Raw genomic sequence first — 20695 nt, 5'->3', positions numbered from 1 at the left:
AAGGAAATGTCTCCTTTGCATCTTCTCCTCTCAAGGACACACTGTTTCCTATCACTTGTCCAAGTTAGGCCATCCCCTAAAATGGAGTTTAGGAACAGGGATTAGAAGGCTCAAATGAGCTGGCAATGGTGATGCACTCCTTTAATCCCAGCATGCAGAAGGCAGAGGCTGATCTTTGAGTTTCGGGCCAGCGAGTTACAGGACAGCTAAGTTACAGGACAGCTAAGGCTACACAAAAAAAAAGCCTTGTCTTGGGCTGGAGAGATGGCTCAGTGCTTGAGAGTATTGCCTGCTCTTCCAAAGGTCCTGAGTTCAATTCCCGGCAACCACATGGTGGCTCATGACAATCTATAATAAGGTCTGGTGCCCTCTTCTTGCCTGTAGGCATACACGCAGACAGAATATTGTATACATAATAAGTAAATAAATTAAAAAAACAAACAAAAACCTTGTCTTGAGGAAAACAAAAGAAGAAAGCAGAATTTCAATGAAAAGGTCTCTGGACAGGCATAGTGACACATGCCTGTGACTCCAGGTCTTGTGAGGTGTAGCTGGAGGATCAGGACTTAGTTCAAGGCCATCCTTAGCTATATAGTTTGAGGGCAGTCTGGGCTTCTTGAGACTGTCTCGAGAACAAAAAGGAGGAGAAATAATGCACTAAGAAGATTAAGGGAATGAGTGGTGGTTGTAGCAGTGCACACCTTTAATCCCAGCACTCGGGAGGCAGAGGCAGGAGGATCTCTGTGAGTTAGAGGCCAGTCTGGTCTGCAGAGCGAGTTCCAGGACAGCCACAAAGAAACCCTGTCTTGGAACAAAAAAAAAAAAGATTTATTAAGGGAACCATTAAGGGGTAAACATGTGCTTGCTACCAAGTCTAATGGTGTTAGTTCTACATACACAATAAATGTAACTTTTAAAAAAAAAAAATGAAGGTAAGCACTGAAGAGATTAAGACCTCTTCCTGAGTTCAATTCCCAGCAACTGCATGGTGGCTCACAACCATCTACAATGAGATCTGGCTCCCTCTTCTGGCATGCAGTTATACATGCAGACATGCAGGTGATTAAGGAGATTTTTACCTTGAAGCCTAGGATGGAAAATAAATGCAGCCATAGCATGTACCAGTATCCTGTTGCTCCTCTCTCCCTCATGTCTATAATTTGGGGGACAAAAAAAAAAAAAAAAAAACACTGAGGATAGAAATCCATGGGAGGTAAAGACCTAGGGAATCTTTGTTTCTTACTGAGTGACAAGCAGAGAGAATGTGAATAGTCTTTTATGAGTTCATTTCCACTGAAAAGACCATAAATGAAAGCTCTCCTCCGTGCACTTGTCTCTAGAGTGTGGTGTGCAGAACAAGAAGACTTGGTGCTGATAGCTAACAAATGCAGTGAAAGCAGTGGCCAGAGCTGGGGAATGAGGGTGGAGAGGCTCAGTGCAGGAGCATTTACTGCTCTAGCTGAGGACCCAGGTTCAATTCCTAGCATCACGCCATCTCACTGGCCGCTCTGCCCTTTAGTCTAGAAAATAAAATCTGAATAAGAGTAATAATTGAGTTGGGTGTGGTAACACAGCACACAGAAGGCAAAGGCAAGCAGATCTCTGAGTTCGAGGCCAGCCTTATCTACAGAGTTCCAGGACAGCCAGTGCTATACAGAGAAATCCTCTGGGGGGGTGGGGGGTAATATAACATTGACAGTGCATTGACCAGCAATGTTCAGCTCTTTGAGGTTCCTTTTCAGTCAGACCCTAAAGAGCTGACCCATTTGAATTCTTGTTCTTAGGTTGCTTCAGTTTCACCATTTTCTTTTCCTCCTAGGAAGAACTGTGTGAATGTTCTGATCACTACCACACAGCTGGTTCCAGCCCTGGCCAAGGTTCTTCTGTATGGACTAGGAGAAATATTCCCTATTGAAAACATCTACAGTGCTACCAAAATCGGTATGTCATTCTCCCGTTGGCCTCTCAGAAACTTCCCCTGGGGCTGCTGTTCCTGCCAGTTCTGCTACACAGTACAAATGTTGTTTGCCATCCAGCAGTCTTCCATAAGAGGCTTGAGGCTTAGCAGGTACCATGTTCGCTCAGGAAAACAGAACCGAACTAGTAAGCTCCTTTCTTCCACAACGTTTCTTTCTTCGTTTATTTATTTTTTTATTCTGGCTGAAAATCTGTTATTGAGACCCGCTACCTGACTAGGTTAGAATCTGCTGCCAAGTCTGATGGCCTGCGCTCAGTCCTTAGGACCAGGTGGTAGAAGGAGAGAATCAACTCCATAGTTGTTCTGTGATCTCCACCTTCATACCATGGAACAAAGGTGTACACTCACATACAACTGTTGAATAAAAATGTTTTAGCTAGAACGATGGCTCAGCATTTAAGAGCACTTGTTCTTGCAGAAGACCTGAATTCAGTATCTAGCACCCACGTGGCAGCTCACAACCACCCAGAACTCCTGTTCTGGGATCTGACGCCCTCTTCTGGCCTCTGAGGGCAGCAAGTACTCACATGATACATATACATGCATACAGGCAAAACATGCATAAAATGAATAAATTTAATTTTTTTAAGTTTTTAAATAAGAATTGAGAAAAACTTAGTTTGGCAGTGGAGTTCTGTAGTCATTTGGGTTTTATTCACCAACCATTTCTCCTATAAGTTTTGTATTCCATTGACAAGAGCTTTGGGCATTGAGGAAACAGACAATGGCTCCCTTCACCTTTGCCTCTGTTTCTGCTTCCCATGCAGCAGACCTTCCCTGGAAGCCTCCACACCCAAGAGCTGCATTTTCTGTGGTGATCATTGCACTAAGGCCTACTGCCCACAGGCTAATCCAACTACTGGAAGGGCTTTATTCTCTCTGACATTTGGGAGCTTATTTGGTGATTTTCCTTAATCATAATTCTCCAAAGCTAATGTTGGAAGCTGCAGTGTGATCTGGTGCCATGGTAACCACAGCGAGGAGCCCAAGGCTTTTCTTGACAGAACTGTGAAATGGGAACAAGAATAGGAAGGTTTTTTTCCAATTTCTCTGGAAAAAGTGATTTCAAAATTAGGGTTTTCCTTTTTGTATATTTTTTGAGATAGGGTCCCACGTAGCCCAGGCTGGCCTTAAACAGACTGTGTAATCAAGGATGACGCGGAAGGTTCTGATTATCCTCAGCCTCCCAATGCTGGGACTAGAATATGTGCCACCATGCCCAGCTAAAATTATGATTTTCTATGTAGTCACTCAGTAACCTTGGATATTGAATTCTCAAGATCATTTCTGAAAATGCCAGAAGTGAGCTTAGGGACCTTGTTTTGTTGTTTTGGAATTAGGTTCTCTAGCTCAGGTTGCTTCCAACTCACAGTGATCCCTCTGCCTCACCTATTGAAGTTTTTGGTTACAAGCTGTGCTCCACACTGACTGATATTCTCCAACGACTTGGTCAGAAGTTCTCCCATCTATGATAGCTGAAGAGCTGCCACCCATGCTCTGTGGCATCCGTTAGAGTAGGTCTTGCTGTGCATCTCTCCTCCTCCCTCACCTGCTGAGAAGCCCTCCTGTTCCCAGCTTGTGATAGAGGCCTGCCAGAGGCTATTTCCTCCTTGATCAGAGCGTGTCAAGACGTTGGGAATTTCTTCATCCTTCTTCCTAAACATGACATTAGGAAAATGTCTGAAATCTGAACCAATGTTTTGTTTTTTTTCATAAGCAGATCACTCTTAGATACTGGCTTATTAGAAAGGCTATCATGGAATTAAACAGTTAACTTTTTAACACTTTGAGCATAATAATTCTGACTGGGCATATAGAAAAATGAAATATGATATTTGTAACTGGAAATTATATATGCCAGATTTAGAAACACATACCCGGGAGGCAGAAGCAGGTGGTTCTCCGTGAGTTCAAGGCCAGCCCAGTCTACAAAGTGAAAAAAGAAAAAAAAAGGTGCATCATCTACTTTCTCCCCTAAATGGAATTTAGGTTTAAGGCAGGGTAGGGGAAAAGAGTGTTCAGAAAGGGGCCATGAAAGGAAGGAAAAGATCCTAAGAGAGGCAGAGAGAGGGGTTCAATGGGATGCTGAGAACAGAAGAGAGACTGTTTGGGAGACAAAAGGAAGCAGCAAGTGGGGATTTGATGGCTCAGCAATTAATAGTGTTTCACTGAATCCAGTTCCCAGCTTCTGTGTCAAGTGGTTCACAACTACCTGTCACTCCAGCTCAGCTCCTCTGATTTCTGCAATCACCTGTACGCATGTGAATAAATATCATTTTATTTATAACATATGAAAATGACATAATGAAACCCATCACTTTGTATGCTAACTTAAAAAAGAATTCAGGGCTGGGGTTGTAGTTAATTGACAGAATGATTGCCTAGCATTCACCCCTAGGTTTGGTCGCCAGCATCATAAAACAAGAAAAGAGAAAAATAAAAGTTTTGGGCTAGGAGAGCTCATTTGGTAAAGTACTTGCCACATAAGCCTGAAAGCCCAAATTTGTCCCCAGCCCACATGTAATGGATATGATGACAGACACTTGTGATCCAAGCAATGGGGAGGCAGAGACAGGAGGATCCTTGGGGCTGACTGGTCAGCCAGAGGAATCTAAGCAGTGAGCCTCAGGTCCTAGTGAGTGACCCTGTCTCATAGAACAAGGTGTTTATAGCTCCTAAGGAATGACAATTGAGGTCTGTCTCAGACTTCCATGTGCATGTCTGTCAGACACATAAAGATACATACCCAAATAGAAAGAATTAGTTTAATTATTTGAATATTAGTTGGATTATCTAATAGTTAATCCAAATTGGGCTCAGTATAGTGGCTCTCGGAGTCTTATGGTAAGTTAATGTACAGTCAAAAGCATTCATTCAGCAACAACTGCATCTGCAGAGGAGAGTCAGGCAGGATTGCCACAGTGAAGTAAGCACCAAACACCACATATACCCAAAAAGCCTTGTCTCTTAAGGAAGAAACTGGGAGCCACAGCAGACCAGTGTCTGCACCAGGACATCACTGGGCTGCCGCTTGGCTAGGAGTGTCATATTTACAGGTATCATGACTACTTTCCTGCAGGTGGTATTCCAGGTTCTTTCGGAAGAGTCTTAGGTCACTGGATCTGACGAGAATTAAAAATGAGGTTAATGGAGCAGGATAAAGAAGCCTACCAGGCTCCAGTGGATAGCTCTCAGCTCTTGGTCACAAACCCGTGGGACACAAAACAAAAAGACGGGCTGAAGAGATGGCTCAGAGGTTAAGAGCATTGTCTGCTCTTCCAAAGGTCCTGAGTTCAATTCCCAGCAACCACATGGTGGTTCACAACCATCTGTAATGAGGTCTGGTGCCCTCTTCTGGCCTGCAGGCATACACACAGACAGAATACTGCATACATAATAAATAAATAAATAAATATTTAAAAAAAAAAAGACATGAATGTGGGAAAGGGACTTTGAAAGGGGGCCTCACAGAGGTGGGAAGGAGATGACAGGCAGGGCTGAGAGTAATCAGAACACATTATAATACACATGTGAAATTCTCTAAGAACAAATTTAATCAATAAAAAAATATGGAAGCTGGGCAGTAGTGGCACACACTTTCAGTCCCAGGACTTGGGAGGAAGAAGCAGGCAAGTCTCTGAGTTCAGGGCCAGCCTGATCTACAGAGTGAGTTTCAGGACAGCCGAAGTTGTTACACAGAGAAACCCTGTCTCGGGGGAGAGAAAAAATCATGGAGTTCTAAGAAGAGCAGTTGCCGTAGACCATGGCCACAGCCTGAATTTGGAGTCGAGACCAAGCTAAGTCTAGCTGCCGGCATGTGATCTGGTGAGACACTAAACCTGTGATGGTCTGAAAGTTGGGAATGGCAGTTCAGTGGGAAATACACAAGAGAGGTGGAGGTGCTTACAGCTTGTTCATCCTAGGCTCCTTGTCCTGTTTCTAGATAGCTGTTGTGAAGGTTAGAGTGAGTTGTTTTGGTAATGGCACGCTTTCACTTTGTTTGGGCAGAGGGGCTCCTGAAGCTCTGGCTCTGCTCCTAACCCGAATAGTCTGCACGGGCTGCTAGCATGACAGGTGAGTGGAGCAGCCGTCCTTACCTTCTGTGTTGAGAAAGCTAGGGAAGACTGTTCTAATAGGAAATGTGTTTTTCCTACAGGTAAGGAGAGCTGCTTTGAGAGAATTGTATCAAGGTTTGGGAAGAAAGTCACATATGTAGTGATTGGAGACGGACGAGATGAAGAAATCGCAGCCAAACAGGTAACTGTAGAAAGAAAATAAAAAATGAGCTATGTGGTTGTTATATACAGAGGAGCACATCTGTAATCCCCACATCTGGAGGCAGTAAGAGGATGTGAAGCCCGTGTGGTTGCGGTGGGACTATAGGTAAAGGCTGAGGATGTATCTAACTTGGCAGGCTGCTGCCCAGCCGCACGGAGCCCAGATTCAGTCCTCAGCACTCTATAGCCAGGATGGAGCTTGCCTGCAATCACAGCACGTGTGAAGTGTAAGCAGGAGGTGGAAAGGGCATCCTTGGCTACATCGTTCACGGGATGCATGAGACTGTCAAAAAAAGGGGTAGGGTAGAAAAATGGTAAAACTGAAAAATCTTTACAACTATTGTGTATTTGTAGTATATATTGTCCTTCCTCATTTTTCTTTAAGAAAAAGGTCATTTTTTCCCCAGGTAGAATTTTTCCTATAATTTTTGTTAAGTCCTCCTCTGTCCTTTCCTCCCTGCCACTCAACCGTCTTTAAGGGTTATGAACGTTCTCTCCTTGGCCTTTCTTTTCTTTTTTAGATTTAGAACCATGGCTTACCAACTAGGACTGCCCTGATTTTCTTCACCCAGTTCATAGAAATCACAGCAACTTTAGTGAACTATGTGATTGACAGTCAGTTGGCATCGTTATTTCATGTTACCATGATAGAGCAAGTCATAGAGCTTGATAGAGCTTTTCCATGTTAACCATCGAAGCTTTGATTCTCCAGTGCTGCTCATTCTCCCTTTGGGAAAAACTTCAGTGGCTTCTCAGTCTGGAGAAGTAGTAGGGAAGAGAAGCTCTTGAGCAGTCACAGAGGTCACCCTAAGCTAAGGTCTGCAATCTACTAAGAAATACATTCTCCAGGAGTCCAGGGTGTAAAAGTCCTACTAGCCAGTCCTCAGCACTGAGAAAAAAAAACAGAATATATTGATTAAAAATGTCTGAGTGTGCCAGGTGGTGTTGTTGTTCGCCTTTAATCCCAGCACTGAGGAGGCAGAGGCAGGCAGATCTCTGTGAGTTCAAGGCCAGCCTGGTCTACAGATCTTGTTCCCGGACAGCCAGAGCTAAACAGAGAAACTCTGTCTCGAAAAAACAAAAAAGTCTGAGTGCTTTATGCAACTTATCTTGCTTTCTGTCAGGAATCTTTCTGCCAGCCTTTCTGGAAGAAAACTAGTCCTTGCATGAACATACCCAAAGGAAGAAGGAACTGATTCCCAAGCCAGCTACCCATGGGGCCATCCCAGCTGTCAGTGTCCTTCTTTCCATTGGACAAAGCGCCATCATCTAGTTCTGCTGTTCTCTTCCTCTGCTGCCTGCTAACAACCTGACAGTTGAGCAGCCAGAAAGGATGGTCAGAGGAAGTGGTCCACTTCCACTTCAGCGAACATGGTTTTCTGCACTGGAATAATCCTTCCAGAACAGGATATGGTCTTCTTAGTACAATTCTGGCGCCATAACATCCTGCATCTTGGACATGGGTAGAATTTGAGCCTGTTAGAGCAAAAGCTTACGGGAAACTGACCACCAGCTTCCTTCCCAGCCTGTTAGTAGTAACAGGATCTGCTGTGTTGCTCAGACTGGCCTCAACCTTTTTTTTTTCTTTCGTTTTATTTGCATTGGTATAAGGGTGTCATCCCCTGAAACTGGAGTTATAAACAATTGTGAGCTGCCATGTTGGTGCTGGAAATTGAACCTGGGTCCTCTGGAAGAGCAGCCAGTGCTCTTAACTGCTGAGCCATCCCTCCAGTCCATGGCATCAATCTTGTAATCCTCCTGCCTCGGCCTCCCAAGTGTCACAGGCATTCGATACTACATTCAGAAATACTAATTTCTTATCATCATTTTATTTGATCCTAAAAACCTTAAAAGCTAGGACAGGTATTTCTTATAAAAGCATAGGTAGCATTGAAATCTTTTACAAATTCCTCATATTTCTGTGTCCTGTACAAAGTTCTGACAAAAGGATAGATGGTTTCCAAGAGCCTCAAGGAGACATCTGTGGAGGAGAGGGTGTAAGTTGGGTTCCAGAAGCTGGGCTAACTAGCCTTCCTTCTTCTCTTCCAGCACAACATGCCCTTCTGGAGGATCACAAACCATGGAGACCTGGTGTCCCTGCACCAGGCTTTAGAGCTTGACTTCCTCTGAGAACTGGAACGTAGAGCCTTCCTTCCTTGTGAGCTTCTTTTACCTCTGACAGGAGTCAGGCCAGAGCCCTCTGAGACCCTTCTCTCCTGTCTGTCTGTCTGTCTGTCTGTCTGTCTGTGTCTCAGCGCCCCTTCCCCTTCTCTTGTGCTCTTTCTCTCTCTCTCTCTGGAATGCTGGCGAGAACACAATCAGAACCAACTGCAGTTTTTGCTACGAGCAAGCCGCGGCCCCGTCCATAGTCCAGCAGGAGGTGGCTGGCTGGAACAGCAGACTTGATGCCGCTACTATGCTTTAGTTCTGTTTCATTCAAGAAAGAAGAACGAGAAAAGGCAATGCTTGGGGCACAGTTGCACCTTTGGTGCATGGACAGACTGGGAGCTCCTCCTCATCATGCTGATGGAAAATGTGTCCCATGAGAACATCTCCTGTAATCTTAGATGTAGAAGTCCTCTCCCAGTAAATGGGTATGTTACTTTTGTAGCTGAGGGACTGGTCTCTGAAGCACTCCTCCCCTCCCCCATGAAGAAAGCGGTGTGTAAAGTTTCCGTGACAGTGGTAATGGAAATGTCTGAAATACCTCTCTGTGTCAGCAGCACCCTTTAGTGGCCCAGGACTCTGCTTTCCAGGAGGCTCCTCACTGTCTTAGGGCCCTGGTCACTTATTAACTTTAGACTTTGGCGTTTCCCGTCTTGTAAGCCTCTGTCTCCTTACCAGTCCTTCATCTGTAACCAAAAGTCACAACCCTGGAAACTCCTTCCCAGAAACAATAAATCTACACCTTTAGCTCATAATTAAGAGACTGTGTCCCAGGAGGCTCACCCTCCAAATTGGAGAGAAGGGGCTTGGGGTCCTTAGGAATTTCATCCTTGGCTCCTGAGGTAGGAGTCTTCCTAGTGCTCCTTCTGCAGAGCAGCTCCTGTTCCCAGCAGATGCTTGCTCTGTGGCCAGCTCAGTCATCAGATGTTGGGTTCACACTCCCTGCTCTCTCTCAAATCCACTTCTTTCCATGCAGCTCTGGCCAGCCCCCGCCCTCTCAGGTAAAGTCAAAAAGTCTTGAGAGCAGGCTACACCTGCTTCCTTTGCCCTGCACTTACATGCAGTTGTCCAAACTTATATTTGCCCAGATTTGTGTCTGGGAATAGAGAGCAGATTGTTAGAACCAAAACCCAATTTCCCATGAAATACTCCGTTTCTCAGATGCCATGATGAAGTGGGAAATCAGGCCAGAAATACTCTCTTGACTTAAATGCCTGAAAATGGAACCCTGAGCTAGTTGCAAGGGCCCTGTCAGCCTGCCCCAGATGCTTTGGAGGAGAGTCTGGGCATAGTCCCAGCCTTCAGGTCCAGCTGGGTTTTGTTTTTTGACTTTGTTGTTATTGTTGTTTTGTTTTGTTTGAAGGCACTGTCCCTTGAGGACCAATATGAGGTCCTTAATTAGGGTAAACTTCCCTAGAGGTGAGGAAATGTGCTACTCTGGTCCTCAGGAGGTCCTTGACCAACCACTGTTGCAGTCACTGTCCCCAGAAACGCTGCAGCACAGAGGCTACCAGACCGCAGCAGAAAGGCTGGCACACCATCTGCAGAACTGTTGGCCAGTACTTCTGAGAGCAGCAGTTGAGGAAGGGGCTCAGACAGGAAGTGAGGTTGGTGTTCCATTTTAGTCACTCATTTGGCTTTTTTTTTGAGATGGGGGTGGGAGCAAAGAGGTGGCATCTAAGCCTGACTTTCCTAGGCTACATTGAGCACCACCATCCCAACACTGCCCGGCCTTTTTTCGTGGTTCATCATAGAAAACTTGAGGATAAGTTTTACTTTGAAGCCTCAACCCCGTCCCTCGTTGCCAGTGTAGTTTCTTATCCTGGACAAAGGCCACCTGTTGACTTCAGGCTTTTAAGACTGTCAAGTGGTGACGCACAGCCTTCTGCACACAGGTTATACCATGAACACTTAAAGGGAAACTCTCCATTCTTAGAATGTAACATGGAATCCCTTTCCATCTTGCCCTGCCTGCCCAATTTAGCTCTCTTTACAAAAAGAATTTGGACTTGGCCAAGAGAAGCAAGGAGACACTGAGCTGAGGAGCCTCTGCTCTGGCAGCGACCACCCTGTCGGGGCAGACAGGAAGCAGGGGTGTATTGGTGTGTTGCTGCCCTTGGCATTGACTTCCCTCCCTCCCACAAAGGCTTGAGTAGGAAAATGAGCTGGTAGCATTAGGAACTGTTGGTACTAGAAAGACGGCTTGCTAGTTAATAACACTAGCTGCTGGTACAGAGGTCAAGGTGTAAGTGCCCACAGGGCTGCTCACAACATCTTTAATTGTAGTTCCAGAGGACTTATGCCCTCTTCTGGCACCAAGCACTTACATACATGTAAGAAAACACTCAGAAAATAAAATTTCTTTTAAAAATCAAAAGCTGTTGGGAACTTGGAGCTGCAAGAAACTGGGTTGTTTCATTAAAAAGAGGCCGTCTTTACTGGACAGAGCGCCCTGAGCAATCGCTGGTGCATCCTTCCCTGCTGGATTCAGTGTTCTGAAGGGTTAGTGTAGATATCTCATGGTGTGGGCTGATTCTAGGAGTGTCCTGGGATATGAGGTGACTTTCGAATGTAAAACTGATTGTGCCTTAGCATCACCCTGTCCAGTGCCCCTGGGACAGCTGGTAATGTCCGGGAGAGTGGATCCCTGCTCCAGAATTTAGGTGCCTATTTTGGGCTTTTAATTTGGGGGTGTTCTGTCTTCTGTACAAGTTGGGTGTCAGATCTAGCATCCCAAGAGACTTGGCACAGTTTGTTTGCGATTCACACAAATTCAGCCTTCGTAGCTCCAACTAGAATCTGATTGACATTGCAGTTGCAAGCGTGTGGCACTTCCAGACACTACTTTGAGTAGGAGTCACAGTTGACAAGAGCACCAGGCAAAGCATGGGGGGGGGCTATCTCCCAGGTGGCAAGCTTGGGCCCTCCTTCATTCCTCTCCAGGGTGTAGCAGAGGCCCTTCTTGACTAAGTTTATGTTCCTTGCTGCTAACCTGGTCTTCATCTTGAAGAAGCTAGAACTATCCAGACAGACTTATTGTAGATGCCAAGTTGGAATTCTGAGGTCAAATATCTTATCCACTAGAGGCAAAAATCTGCTTGTGTCTCAACCCTGTCCACAGGCCACCTGTCCTCCCTCTACCCTGAGTCCGCTCTAGCAAGCAAGACTCCCTGGCTGCCTCCTAGCACACTGGGTGGAGCCATCCCATTAAGGACCATTTCTACTTGGATCACCACTCTCCCTCTGGACTTCAGATGCCTCTTTAGCAAGAAAAGGCATCGGTTGGGTTGGATATATTTATGTGACTGCAGGCATTTGTGGCTATAGAGTCCTTGATCATAATGTTATATGTAATGGGAACTATCTTATAAACTTGAAAAAAATAAAATTTTTATTTTCTATTCAATTTTCTCATTTGTCTTTTTAAATACGGTTAGTCCAGTTGCTGAGCCAGGCAGGGTCCTAACCAGGGCTTCATTAAGAAAGATGTCAGCCTTTCAATAACTGGGTCATTAATTTCATACACACAAAAAGTGATCATTTGGTATACGTTGGAAAACAAGGAATTGGGGCTGGAGAGATGTCTCAGCGGTTAAGAGCATTGCCTGCTCTTCCAAAGGTCCAGAGTTCAATTCCCAGCAACCATATGGTGGCTCACAACCATCTGAAATGAGATCTGATGCCCTCTTCTGGCTGCAGACAGACAGAATATTGTATACATAATAAATAAATATTAAAAAAAAAACAAGGAATTGTTTTTATTTCAATTCTTTCTAGAATGCATTGCTTTTTAAGATGTGGAAATGAAGTAGATTTCATGAGCTGTCAAGTATGCTGAGCTTTACTAAAGAGAAGTCAGTCTGTGCCTAGCATAAGCTGCAAACCAGTAAAACAAACTCATACGAACCCTTTAACTGGCCTGATCACATGTCATATTAGCCAGTTTTTCTCCAGTCCTTCACACTGGTCGGAGTGGCCGTTGCTGTATTACAGTGAAGTGAATAGGATTCGTTTATCATTTTGAGGATCAGAAGCGTCAGACCACAGGTGAATTTCCTCAGGAGCATGACGACATCTCATACCCTGGCTAGTGGTCTGTTAGCTGTTGTCTGTGCCTTGCTCGGTGAAAAACACAGGTCCAAGTGTTGACTGCCCCCCAAATCCCAAGAGCAAACATCTCCATCTCCTAACAAAACACTTCTCGCACAAACCCTCCGTGACATGTAAACATTTTTCTTTGTTCTTTTTGGTTTTCAAGACAGGGTTTCTTTGTGTAGCCCTGGCTGTCCTGGGACATGTAAATCTTTAGATGGTTTTTTTAAAAAACATGTTTCTTGTTTAAAAGTTCTTGGTCGGGGGCTGAAGAGATGGCTTAGCAGTTACTTGCACTCTCAGCTCTTCCAGAGGACCTAGGTTCAGTTTCTGGCACCCACATAGCAGCTCCTAATTGCCTGTAATCCAACTTCAGAGGATTTGAAACCCTCACACAGACATACATGTACATGAAATAAAAGTAAATTATTTTTTAAAAAAAGTTATTGGTCGGGTATGGTGTTCTTGTCTGTAATCCTCAGAAGCAGAGGCAAGATCACACTATTTTACCTCCACACCAGTAAGTGGCTGGCAGAACTATCTTGAGTCCCAGCACTGGAACCAGAACCTTCTCTTCCACCTCTGGCACCTTTGTCCTAGTCCCTGTCTCACCAGACCACAGACTTCCCAGAAGTTTTGGGCTAGCCTAATCTACATGTGGAACCTTATCTCAAATGACCAGGAACTCCCTCTGTAGACCAGTCTGGCCTCAGACTCACAGAGATCCTCCTGTCTCTGCCTCCCGAGTGCTAGGCTTAAAGACATGCGTCACCACCTGGCTTAAGGACATTTTCTAATTACATGTAATCCCGCTGTTATAATTTTAAATTCTTTCAGAATAAAGAGCTTTGTGTGTGGTAGTGTACACCTGTAATCCTAACAGTTGGGAGGCTGAAGCAGAAGGATGTCTTCAAGGTCATCTCGGTAGGATAGACTGTCTAAAAACAAGGCCAGTGTAATAACTTGTACTTCCTTTTTTCAATTTTTAAAAATTTTTTGAGTGTATGCCTGTATATGCATATGCAAAGGCCAAAGGAGGATGTTGGATCTCCTGGAGCCAGAGTTACAGGCCGTTGTGAACTACCCAAAGTGAGTTTCGATCACACTAGAACTATCTTGGGTCCCAGCCCTGGAACCAGAACAGAACGCTCCATCTCCCCAGAACCGTCATCCACATCCTAAGATGTGTCACTTCACCTTCCACCCAGCCCCTCAAACTCACTCCTAGTCCTAAAGATGCTACTCTTCAGGCCCAGTCGCAGACCTCCTAGGAGAACGCACTGTCTGCCCAAATGTGAGTTCTGCTGCCTGCCAGATGAGCGGCCCACTCGGGCTCACCAGCTACTGCATCTTGGGAAGCAAAATGCAGTCACATTGTGGGGTATTTGTACACTGAAGATACATTGCTTGATTGGTTTAATAAAGAGCTGAATGTCCAATAGCTAGATAGGAGGTCTAGGCAGGACTTCCAGGCAGAGAAAGAAGAAACAGGAGATGCATCTAGGTACCTGACGTGCCAACAAGGCATAGAGAGAGTCAGGCATACAGAATGAAAGGTAAAAGGCCACAAGGTTAAGTTATAAGAGCTAATGGGACAAACCCAAGCTAAAGCCAAGCTTTCATAATAAGTCTCTGTCATTATTTGGGAGCTAACTGGTGGGACAGAGAAAGGCTAGTTACAATTTGCCATCTAGCATGGGGCTCTAACCCACAGCCCCAGGATTAAGAGTCCCATGCTCTACCAACTGAAATGGGAAATGTTGCAGGAGAATTGTTGGTATAACCCTTCCACTGTGCCAATAAGGCCACCTCAAATCAAAGGATGGAGTCAGCGATTGGCTACTGGGATTTGCCATAGAGTTCTTGAAGGACTGAAGAGATCTGCTAGAGAGGACAGGAAGAGAGGATTTCCAGGGATGCAATTTGGGGAAAACGTGGAGAGAGGGTCAGCCAGCTGAGTCTCCACTGTCCTTGGGTTTATCAGGTCTTTATTTCAATTTCTGCTTCCCGAGTTTTTATTATACTGGAACAATTTAGATATTCATTACAAAGTCATAACTAAGTCAGCCCATGTCTCTATTCCAGGAGTTTGTACCAGTTTTAAGGGGTTCCAGACCCCTGCCACCTGTCCGTAATAGAAAGGCTGACAGACTGTATTTAATGGTACATACTGGTTTGGGAAATATTACACGGTTTTAATAATACTGTTAAACACATGCGCACATGTTCTCTTCCTTTCACAGATGGAGGTAGGAGGTAAAATACTCAGCGGGTTGTGCATGGCCTAGACCACAGGTCCATGAGGCACTTGCTACTTGCTTTTAAAGGTGGCCCAAGAGCCAGAGTCGAGACTGCTGCATCACAACACTGGAGGGTCTGGCAGGGTCCTCACTGGCCTCTGGTCTTTGAAATCACATTTGTTCAAGTGGGTAGGGAAAGAAGGTAGGGCAGCAGCCAGTTCAACAGTCAGAATGATGCTCCTGGAAAATAAAGTGCTCTCAACATTGGTTGATTGATGTGAGTGGATGGGGTGGGGGTAGGAAAGACTTCTTGAGAACATCCCCAGAACCCCAGGACCTCCTAGAGCAGGCCAGTGAACCCAGGAGACAGGATACTTCCACCAGTCACCTGAGAGGTAAGAATAGCAACGTGAGGCTTTGGTGACAGCAGCTCATGGTTGGTAAGGAAGAGAAGACAGCTTGTATAGGATTGGCCTTTGGCCCTTCCAAGGCCCAGCTCTCCACATCTTCCTCACTGGTTGAGTCAGACCCTACCTCAAAGGGCTCCTTCCACGTCTCCAGCCTCTGCCAGAGAAATCTCCTCCTCTTTGATCTTGGTGAAAAAGTTCTGTGCTAACTGAATGGCCCGTCTATTATAAAGCTGTTTAGGCTGCTTCCTAGGAAGGAGACTTAGGGCCCCATCCACGCGGTCGGGCTCCCAGCTGCAGCTAGGGTGCAGCCAGAGGTAGTAGATCAGACGCAAAGCCAGTCCCAGGACGAAGCAGGCTCCTCCTATCATCAACCACATTGGCAAGAAGGTCCCGCTGGGCAGCAGGGTGCTGTGTGTCACCCAGGTGCTGACCAGCAGAATACTGTCACTGAGGATGAAGAACAAGTGGATGACGGACCGGCCTCGGGTGCGGCCCCCAGACACGTTGAACCAGGAGAAATAAAGGATGATTGCCACCGCCACCCGGTACAGCCACTCAAAGTTGGGGTTTGGCATAAATCGTGTGCCTTGAAGCCAGACCCAGAACAACAGCACCAGCCACAGACTGAAGAAATGCAGGGCCAGATATTGGGGGAAGAGAGCTGAGAACAGGGCGACAGCGAAGATTCGGGGACACAGCAGCAGCAGGTTCCACAGGAAGTAGAAGGCAGAGGAGCTCCAGCCCAGGCTAGACTTGGAGGGAAGGCAAGTACGCAGGGATCGGTGGTAGTCCACGAGTGCCCACGAGATGCCCAGGAAGGATGAGCCGATGCCAAACCCTACCAAGAGCAAGAAGAAACGAGTCAGCCTTGAGTGCAGCCTGCCTGGCAACTCCAGGGCTCACAGGAACTCTGGCAGAAACCCTGAAGTCGGTCCTAGAAGCCCCAAGTTATTCAGGAGACAGTTGGCGTTCCAACCGAAGAGAGAGGACTGCTTTCAAATGCTACCCTGGTAGCATAAGGATGGGAGGTGTGTGACGTAGACTCCACTTGGTATTTGGCACTCCTGTGCCTTCACCCTAAGCCTCGTCTAGGTCCTGTCACCCTTCCATTCCCAGAGCCTGGGAATGGAATTAGCAGTTCCACCCCACACCCCCACACCCCCCCCCCGCCCCTTTCTCCGTGTCAGAGGTAGACAGATCTCATGGAGGAGCAATAGGCCTTCTGCAGCTGTCCTCAGGACTGGGAGCAATGGCCTACACCTCCCCACCATTCCTTACTCTCCTCCAGGTACAGCTTGGCCTGTTATCCTGACTTTCCAAGATCTGGTTTAGGATAGGGGTCCTATCCTACCTCTGACATGCCTACCCTGGACTGGAAGCATCCGGGCCTCCAAGGAGGGAGTGGCACGGGCATGCCCTGTGCGTCCTCACTCAACACAAGTTTACTGAGAGCCTCCTGTGTGTCCAGAACTCACCTGTTACCTGGTATCAAATCTTTAGCTAGTCCCATCTCTTGCCTACCCAGGCTACTCACCCTGCAAACCCCAGCTTGAATAACTTCTGGGGTTGCCCTTCTAGACCCCATTTTGCAGCCAGAGGTCCCTGTAATAGTCCACCCACGCCATTAACATAGCAATGGCCTGTTTTGTTTTCGAGACAAAGAGTTTCTCTGTGTAGTCCTAGTTATCCTAGAACTCTGTAGACCAGGCTGGCCTGGAATTCAGATAACCGCCTGCGTCTGCCTCCTGAGTCCTGGCATTAAAGGCGTGTGCCACCACCGTCCAGCCTGTTTTCTATCTTTGAGCTCCTGGAAGGTAGAAAGCTGATTTGGTTCACTTGGGTTCCCCTGGTGGCCCAGTACATGGCACATAATAAATGTTTGCTCAATCAAAAGTTGAGAAAAGCCTGTCTCCTCATGCTCAGCCCACAGTGTTGATCATCTCCGCCTGGCTCTGACCTCAAGGAAATGCCACGTACCTACCAAGTGCTGAAAAGGAGCACCTGTCGGCAGGCACCTCTCTTAAGCGAGGGGTTCTCCCAGGTGCTGTGGGAGTGATGACGAGGGGGCTTCCTCGGGGAGCTGCTGCGGCGGACCTTGAGGTATACATGGATGGGGAACAGAAGGGGGAGCCCTGGGCTCTCAATCGGGTGTGAGGTAGAGCATTGCTTGGTCTTGGAGAAGTCCCTCCCAAGGCTCCTCACTTTCCAGATGTCTCTGAGGGTTTCTGGGGCCCTGTGAGTCTCTGCCACCTGACTCTTGCAGTCACTCAGTACACCTAGTGTAACTATTTGTTTTACAGGCTGGGTGGAGGCTCTGTGTATCTTGTTCACTGCTGTGTCCCCACCTCAGTGACAGACAAAGAACCAACCTAAGTGTCTGTGGGGAGCAGGTGAGGTCCTGAGTGGACCATGTCACATACCCCCGTGCCTCAGGCCCATGGGAACAGCAAAGAGCCCAGTCTCAGAACACACATTAAAAAGCAGCTGGCCTTTAGCTAGAATCAGTGTGCACCGAAACTTCAGGTGCGCTGTGCCGCTGCTTCAGAGCCCGAGGCCCACCCTAGCTCAGCGTTTTTAGGTGCCTGTTTCTTTATTCCGGTTGCCGGTTAGGTCACTCCCTAACCCATGCAGGTTGAAGCAGTGCTCAATAAAATGTCCATTACCTAGCAAGCCTATCATTATGTATCAGGTAACCTATATACTTTATTTATTATCATCAAAGTAATAAAAAGTACAGCACTGGGCAAGCAAAAGCAGGGGAATTCTGTGAGTTTGAGGCCAGCCTGGTCTATATAGTGAGAGCCTGTCTCAAAAAAAAAAAAAAAAAAGATGGAGAGCAACTGCAAAATACACCTGACACTGACCTCTGCTTTCTGCACATACACACATGCACCTGCAAACACACACAAACATATGCACACATTTTCTGTGCGAGGCCCTGAGCTCTATAGGCATCGCCCACATTTAACCTGCTCATTCCTCCACAAGGTAGTTTCATTTGTTATGCCCGATGCTCAGATGAGGATAAACTGATCGTTTGAGTCGCTTTTCTAACTCCATGCAGCTTGAATGACTTTAGATCGGAATCCACTAGCTAAGGCTCCGTCTCCCTGCTTTCCTTCTGTCCACTAAGAGCGAGGACACTGCTAACACTGAGGGGCACCAAAGGGGTTCTCACTGGCCCGGCACTCACACTGGTAGTATTCAGCTTGGCCACTCTTCAGCACGATAGCCAGCACCAATGTGAGCTGTGGTGTCGCCTCCAAGAAACTCTCAAAGAGCCGCAGCATGCTGATATCCAGGGACAGGAAGTCTGCATAGGCTATGTCACTCTCGGTTGGCAGCTCCTGCTGCAACAAGGCCAGCCCCTGCTGCAGCCCGTGCAGGCACCTAGGCAGAACACACACATAGATGCCCAGCGGGTCAGGTCAGTGTTCTGGAAGTCCCTCCATTTCCGACCACTGAGTGCATGGAGGTGGGCTTCAATCCTAGCTTGTCACTTAACTGCTATGGAACCTCAGGCAAGCCACCTAACCTCACAGAACCTGTTTCCTCATCCTTTAAGTTGGGGACATACAACTGCCATGCTTGCTGGTCAGGCGTGGTCCCGAGTTTAACCCAATTCACCAAGGCCCCGTCCTAGAGATGGGAAATGGAATTGAAAAGCAAGCAAGGGGCCTGCGATGGTGTAGCAGTTCATGGCAGCCGCCGCATGAGGTGGTGCACCTCTAACTCCAGCTCCAGGGGATCGGATGCCCTCTCTGGCCTGTCCTTCACACCCATCCGGGCTATACTTGTACTCCCTCGGGCAAATCGCGAACATTCAAAGCCCCAACCCCACTGCTGGAAGCCGAATGCAGCTTTGCAAAGATCTGAGGGGAATTAATTCCACAACAGATTCTGCATCCAGTCACCCAACCCAACCCAACCTACACCACACCACACCATGAAGCCCTGCCTTCCATGGCATGACCCTGACTCCTTGACTTTACTTTTTCTCGTCTCACCCAAGGGCTTATTCATGATTTCAAAAAAAAAAAAAAAAAAGTCACGGGCTGGAGAGATGGCTCAGCGGTTAAGAGCATTGCCTGCTCTTTCAAAGGTCCTGAGTTCAATTCCCAGCAATCACATGGTGGCTCACAACCATCTGTAATGAGGTCTGGCCTGCAGACATACACACAGACAGAATATTATATACATGATAAATAAATATTTAAAAAAAAAGTCACCAGGCCAGCACTGTGCCAGGAACTGTCCTCACTTGTCACTTCTGGCTGAGCCTGGGAAAAAAACCACACAGTCCAGACATATTTTCTGTGTCCAGCCCTGGCTGGCTCCAGGGACACAATGAGTAAGGCAGGACCCATCTCTGCCTTCTTCATTCCCTGATGGGGAGGCAAATGTTCACAGAAAAGGACAAAATTAAGAAAGAAGGGAAAGGGGGCACTGTCCTGGAAGCTGGAGCTGCTGCCCAGGAAAGACATGAATTGTGCCAGGACAATTTACGGACATGTGCCTCTATTCTGCTCAGAACACCAGTAGCAACTATTGCCAACCCAACTAGACACCGAGTAAACTGAGACCAGAGAGGTCAGTGATCATTCAAGGGCCTAGTCACAATAAAAGTATAAAAAAAGTCACACAAGGTGGTCCACATCTTTAAAGGCAGGTAGATCTGAGTTTGAAGCCAGCCTGGTCTACAGCGCGAGTTCCAGACAACCAGAGCTACGCAGAGCAACCCTGCCTCGAAAATAAATAAATAAACAAACTAAATTAAAATTAAACTAATAAAAATTAAGAAACACTCTTCTCTTCGGGCCCACATTATTGCAGGGACTTTCTCACTAGACTTGGCTCTGACGGCTGTCAACCCACGTTCCTCTCCTCGACGGTCAGGGCACTCACCTGTACAGATAGCCGAGCTGCAGCACATGCAGCAGCGTCAGGAAACGACGCGAGGGCAGCGACTTGTGCAGCTCGGTGGGGTCGGTGGTCAGCCAGACCCAGCTGAAGAGCTGCAGCAGCACAGAGGCGAGGCACAGCAGCACCACTACCAGCGCGGCCCACAGGTAACGGCCACCGAGCGCGTACTGGACGACGGCCCACAGGTCGGCGGCCAAGTCCAGCAGGAAAGACAGGGTGCCCACCACGCCCACGACCACGTCCAGGAATAGAGGGGAGCGCAGCGAGACAGGCATGGCCCTCAAGCTAGCCTGGCAACCGCGGGCCTGCCTTCCAGCCCCCTGTCGTCCGGCAGGAAGGGGGCGGGGCAGTCGGGAGGCGGGGCTGAGGGGCGGGACTTCCCCCTCTCGCCCTGCCCGGGGAGGAGCGAGACGCCCAGACCCCGCCCCCAGCCCACCCTGTCCTGAGCCCGGCTTCTGCGGACTTAGATTTTGCGTTTGACGTTCAAGGAGGCGGGAATGGCCGCAAGATTACAGCCTAGAACCCCGACCACAGCTGCGATCCCTCACGGTTGCACTGTCGCGAAACCAAACCAGAAAACTTTTTAAAAAGTACCTAGGGGTTTTGCAG

The 20695-nt window shown here is 47.3% G+C and overlaps 2 protein-coding genes across 4 annotated transcripts in view; one reads left to right on the top strand and one right to left on the bottom strand.

Annotated features, from left to right (window-relative positions):
• The window catches only part of Eya3 (EYA transcriptional coactivator and phosphatase 3), an 80676-nt gene extending 68854 nt beyond the window's left edge, over nt 1-11822 (top strand). For both annotated transcript variants that reach the window (XM_050150336.1, XM_050150337.1), the window contains 3 exons: nt 1820-1941; nt 6135-6235; nt 8305-11822. In XM_050150336.1, coding sequence (XP_050006293.1) covers nt 1820-1941; nt 6135-6235; nt 8305-8385 — 304 coding nt within the window. In that variant the 3' untranslated portion in view covers nt 8386-11822. The remainder of the gene's footprint in view (nt 1-1819; nt 1942-6134; nt 6236-8304) is intronic.
• On the bottom strand, nt 5-20686 carry Xkr8 (XK related 8). Of its 2 annotated transcripts, none has more exons than XM_050150442.1 (3): nt 20069-20686; nt 18357-18553; nt 5-1153 (listed from the first exon to the last, which is right to left on the bottom strand). In XM_050150442.1, exons 1-3 carry the CDS (start codon nt 20359-20361, stop codon nt 588-590), a joined length of 1056 nt encoding a protein of 351 aa, XP_050006399.1. In that variant the 5' UTR covers nt 20362-20686; the 3' UTR covers nt 5-587. The 2 variants fall into 2 exon arrangements, with proteins under 2 accessions (XP_050006399.1, XP_050006391.1); XM_050150434.1 differs by lacking the exon at nt 5-1153 and adding an exon at nt 12156-16001.
• Between the last annotated feature and the right edge of the window lie 9 nt (nt 20687-20695).

This window comes from Alexandromys fortis, unplaced genomic scaffold (assembly GCF_014885135.2).
Source record: "Alexandromys fortis isolate MF-2015 unplaced genomic scaffold, M_Fortis_MF-2015_v1.1 scaffold_26, whole genome shotgun sequence".
NCBI lineage: Eukaryota > Metazoa > Chordata > Mammalia > Rodentia > Cricetidae > Alexandromys > Alexandromys fortis.
This window is presented reverse-complemented; position numbering and strand designations above follow the sequence as displayed.

Coding starts and splice junctions, on each gene's coding strand:
- Xkr8 (XM_050150434.1), bottom strand. CDS start 20,361: ATGCCTGTCTCGCTGCGCTCCCCTCTATTCCTGGACGTGGTCGTGGGC. Junction 18,554..20,068: donor CAGCTCGGCTATCTGTACAG/GTGAGTGCCCTG, acceptor TGTTCTGCCTAG/GTGCCTGCACGGGCTGCAGC. Junction 16,002..18,356: donor CCAAGCTGAATACTACCAGT/GTGAGTGCCGGG, acceptor TGCTCTTGGTAG/GGTTTGGCATCGGCTCATCC.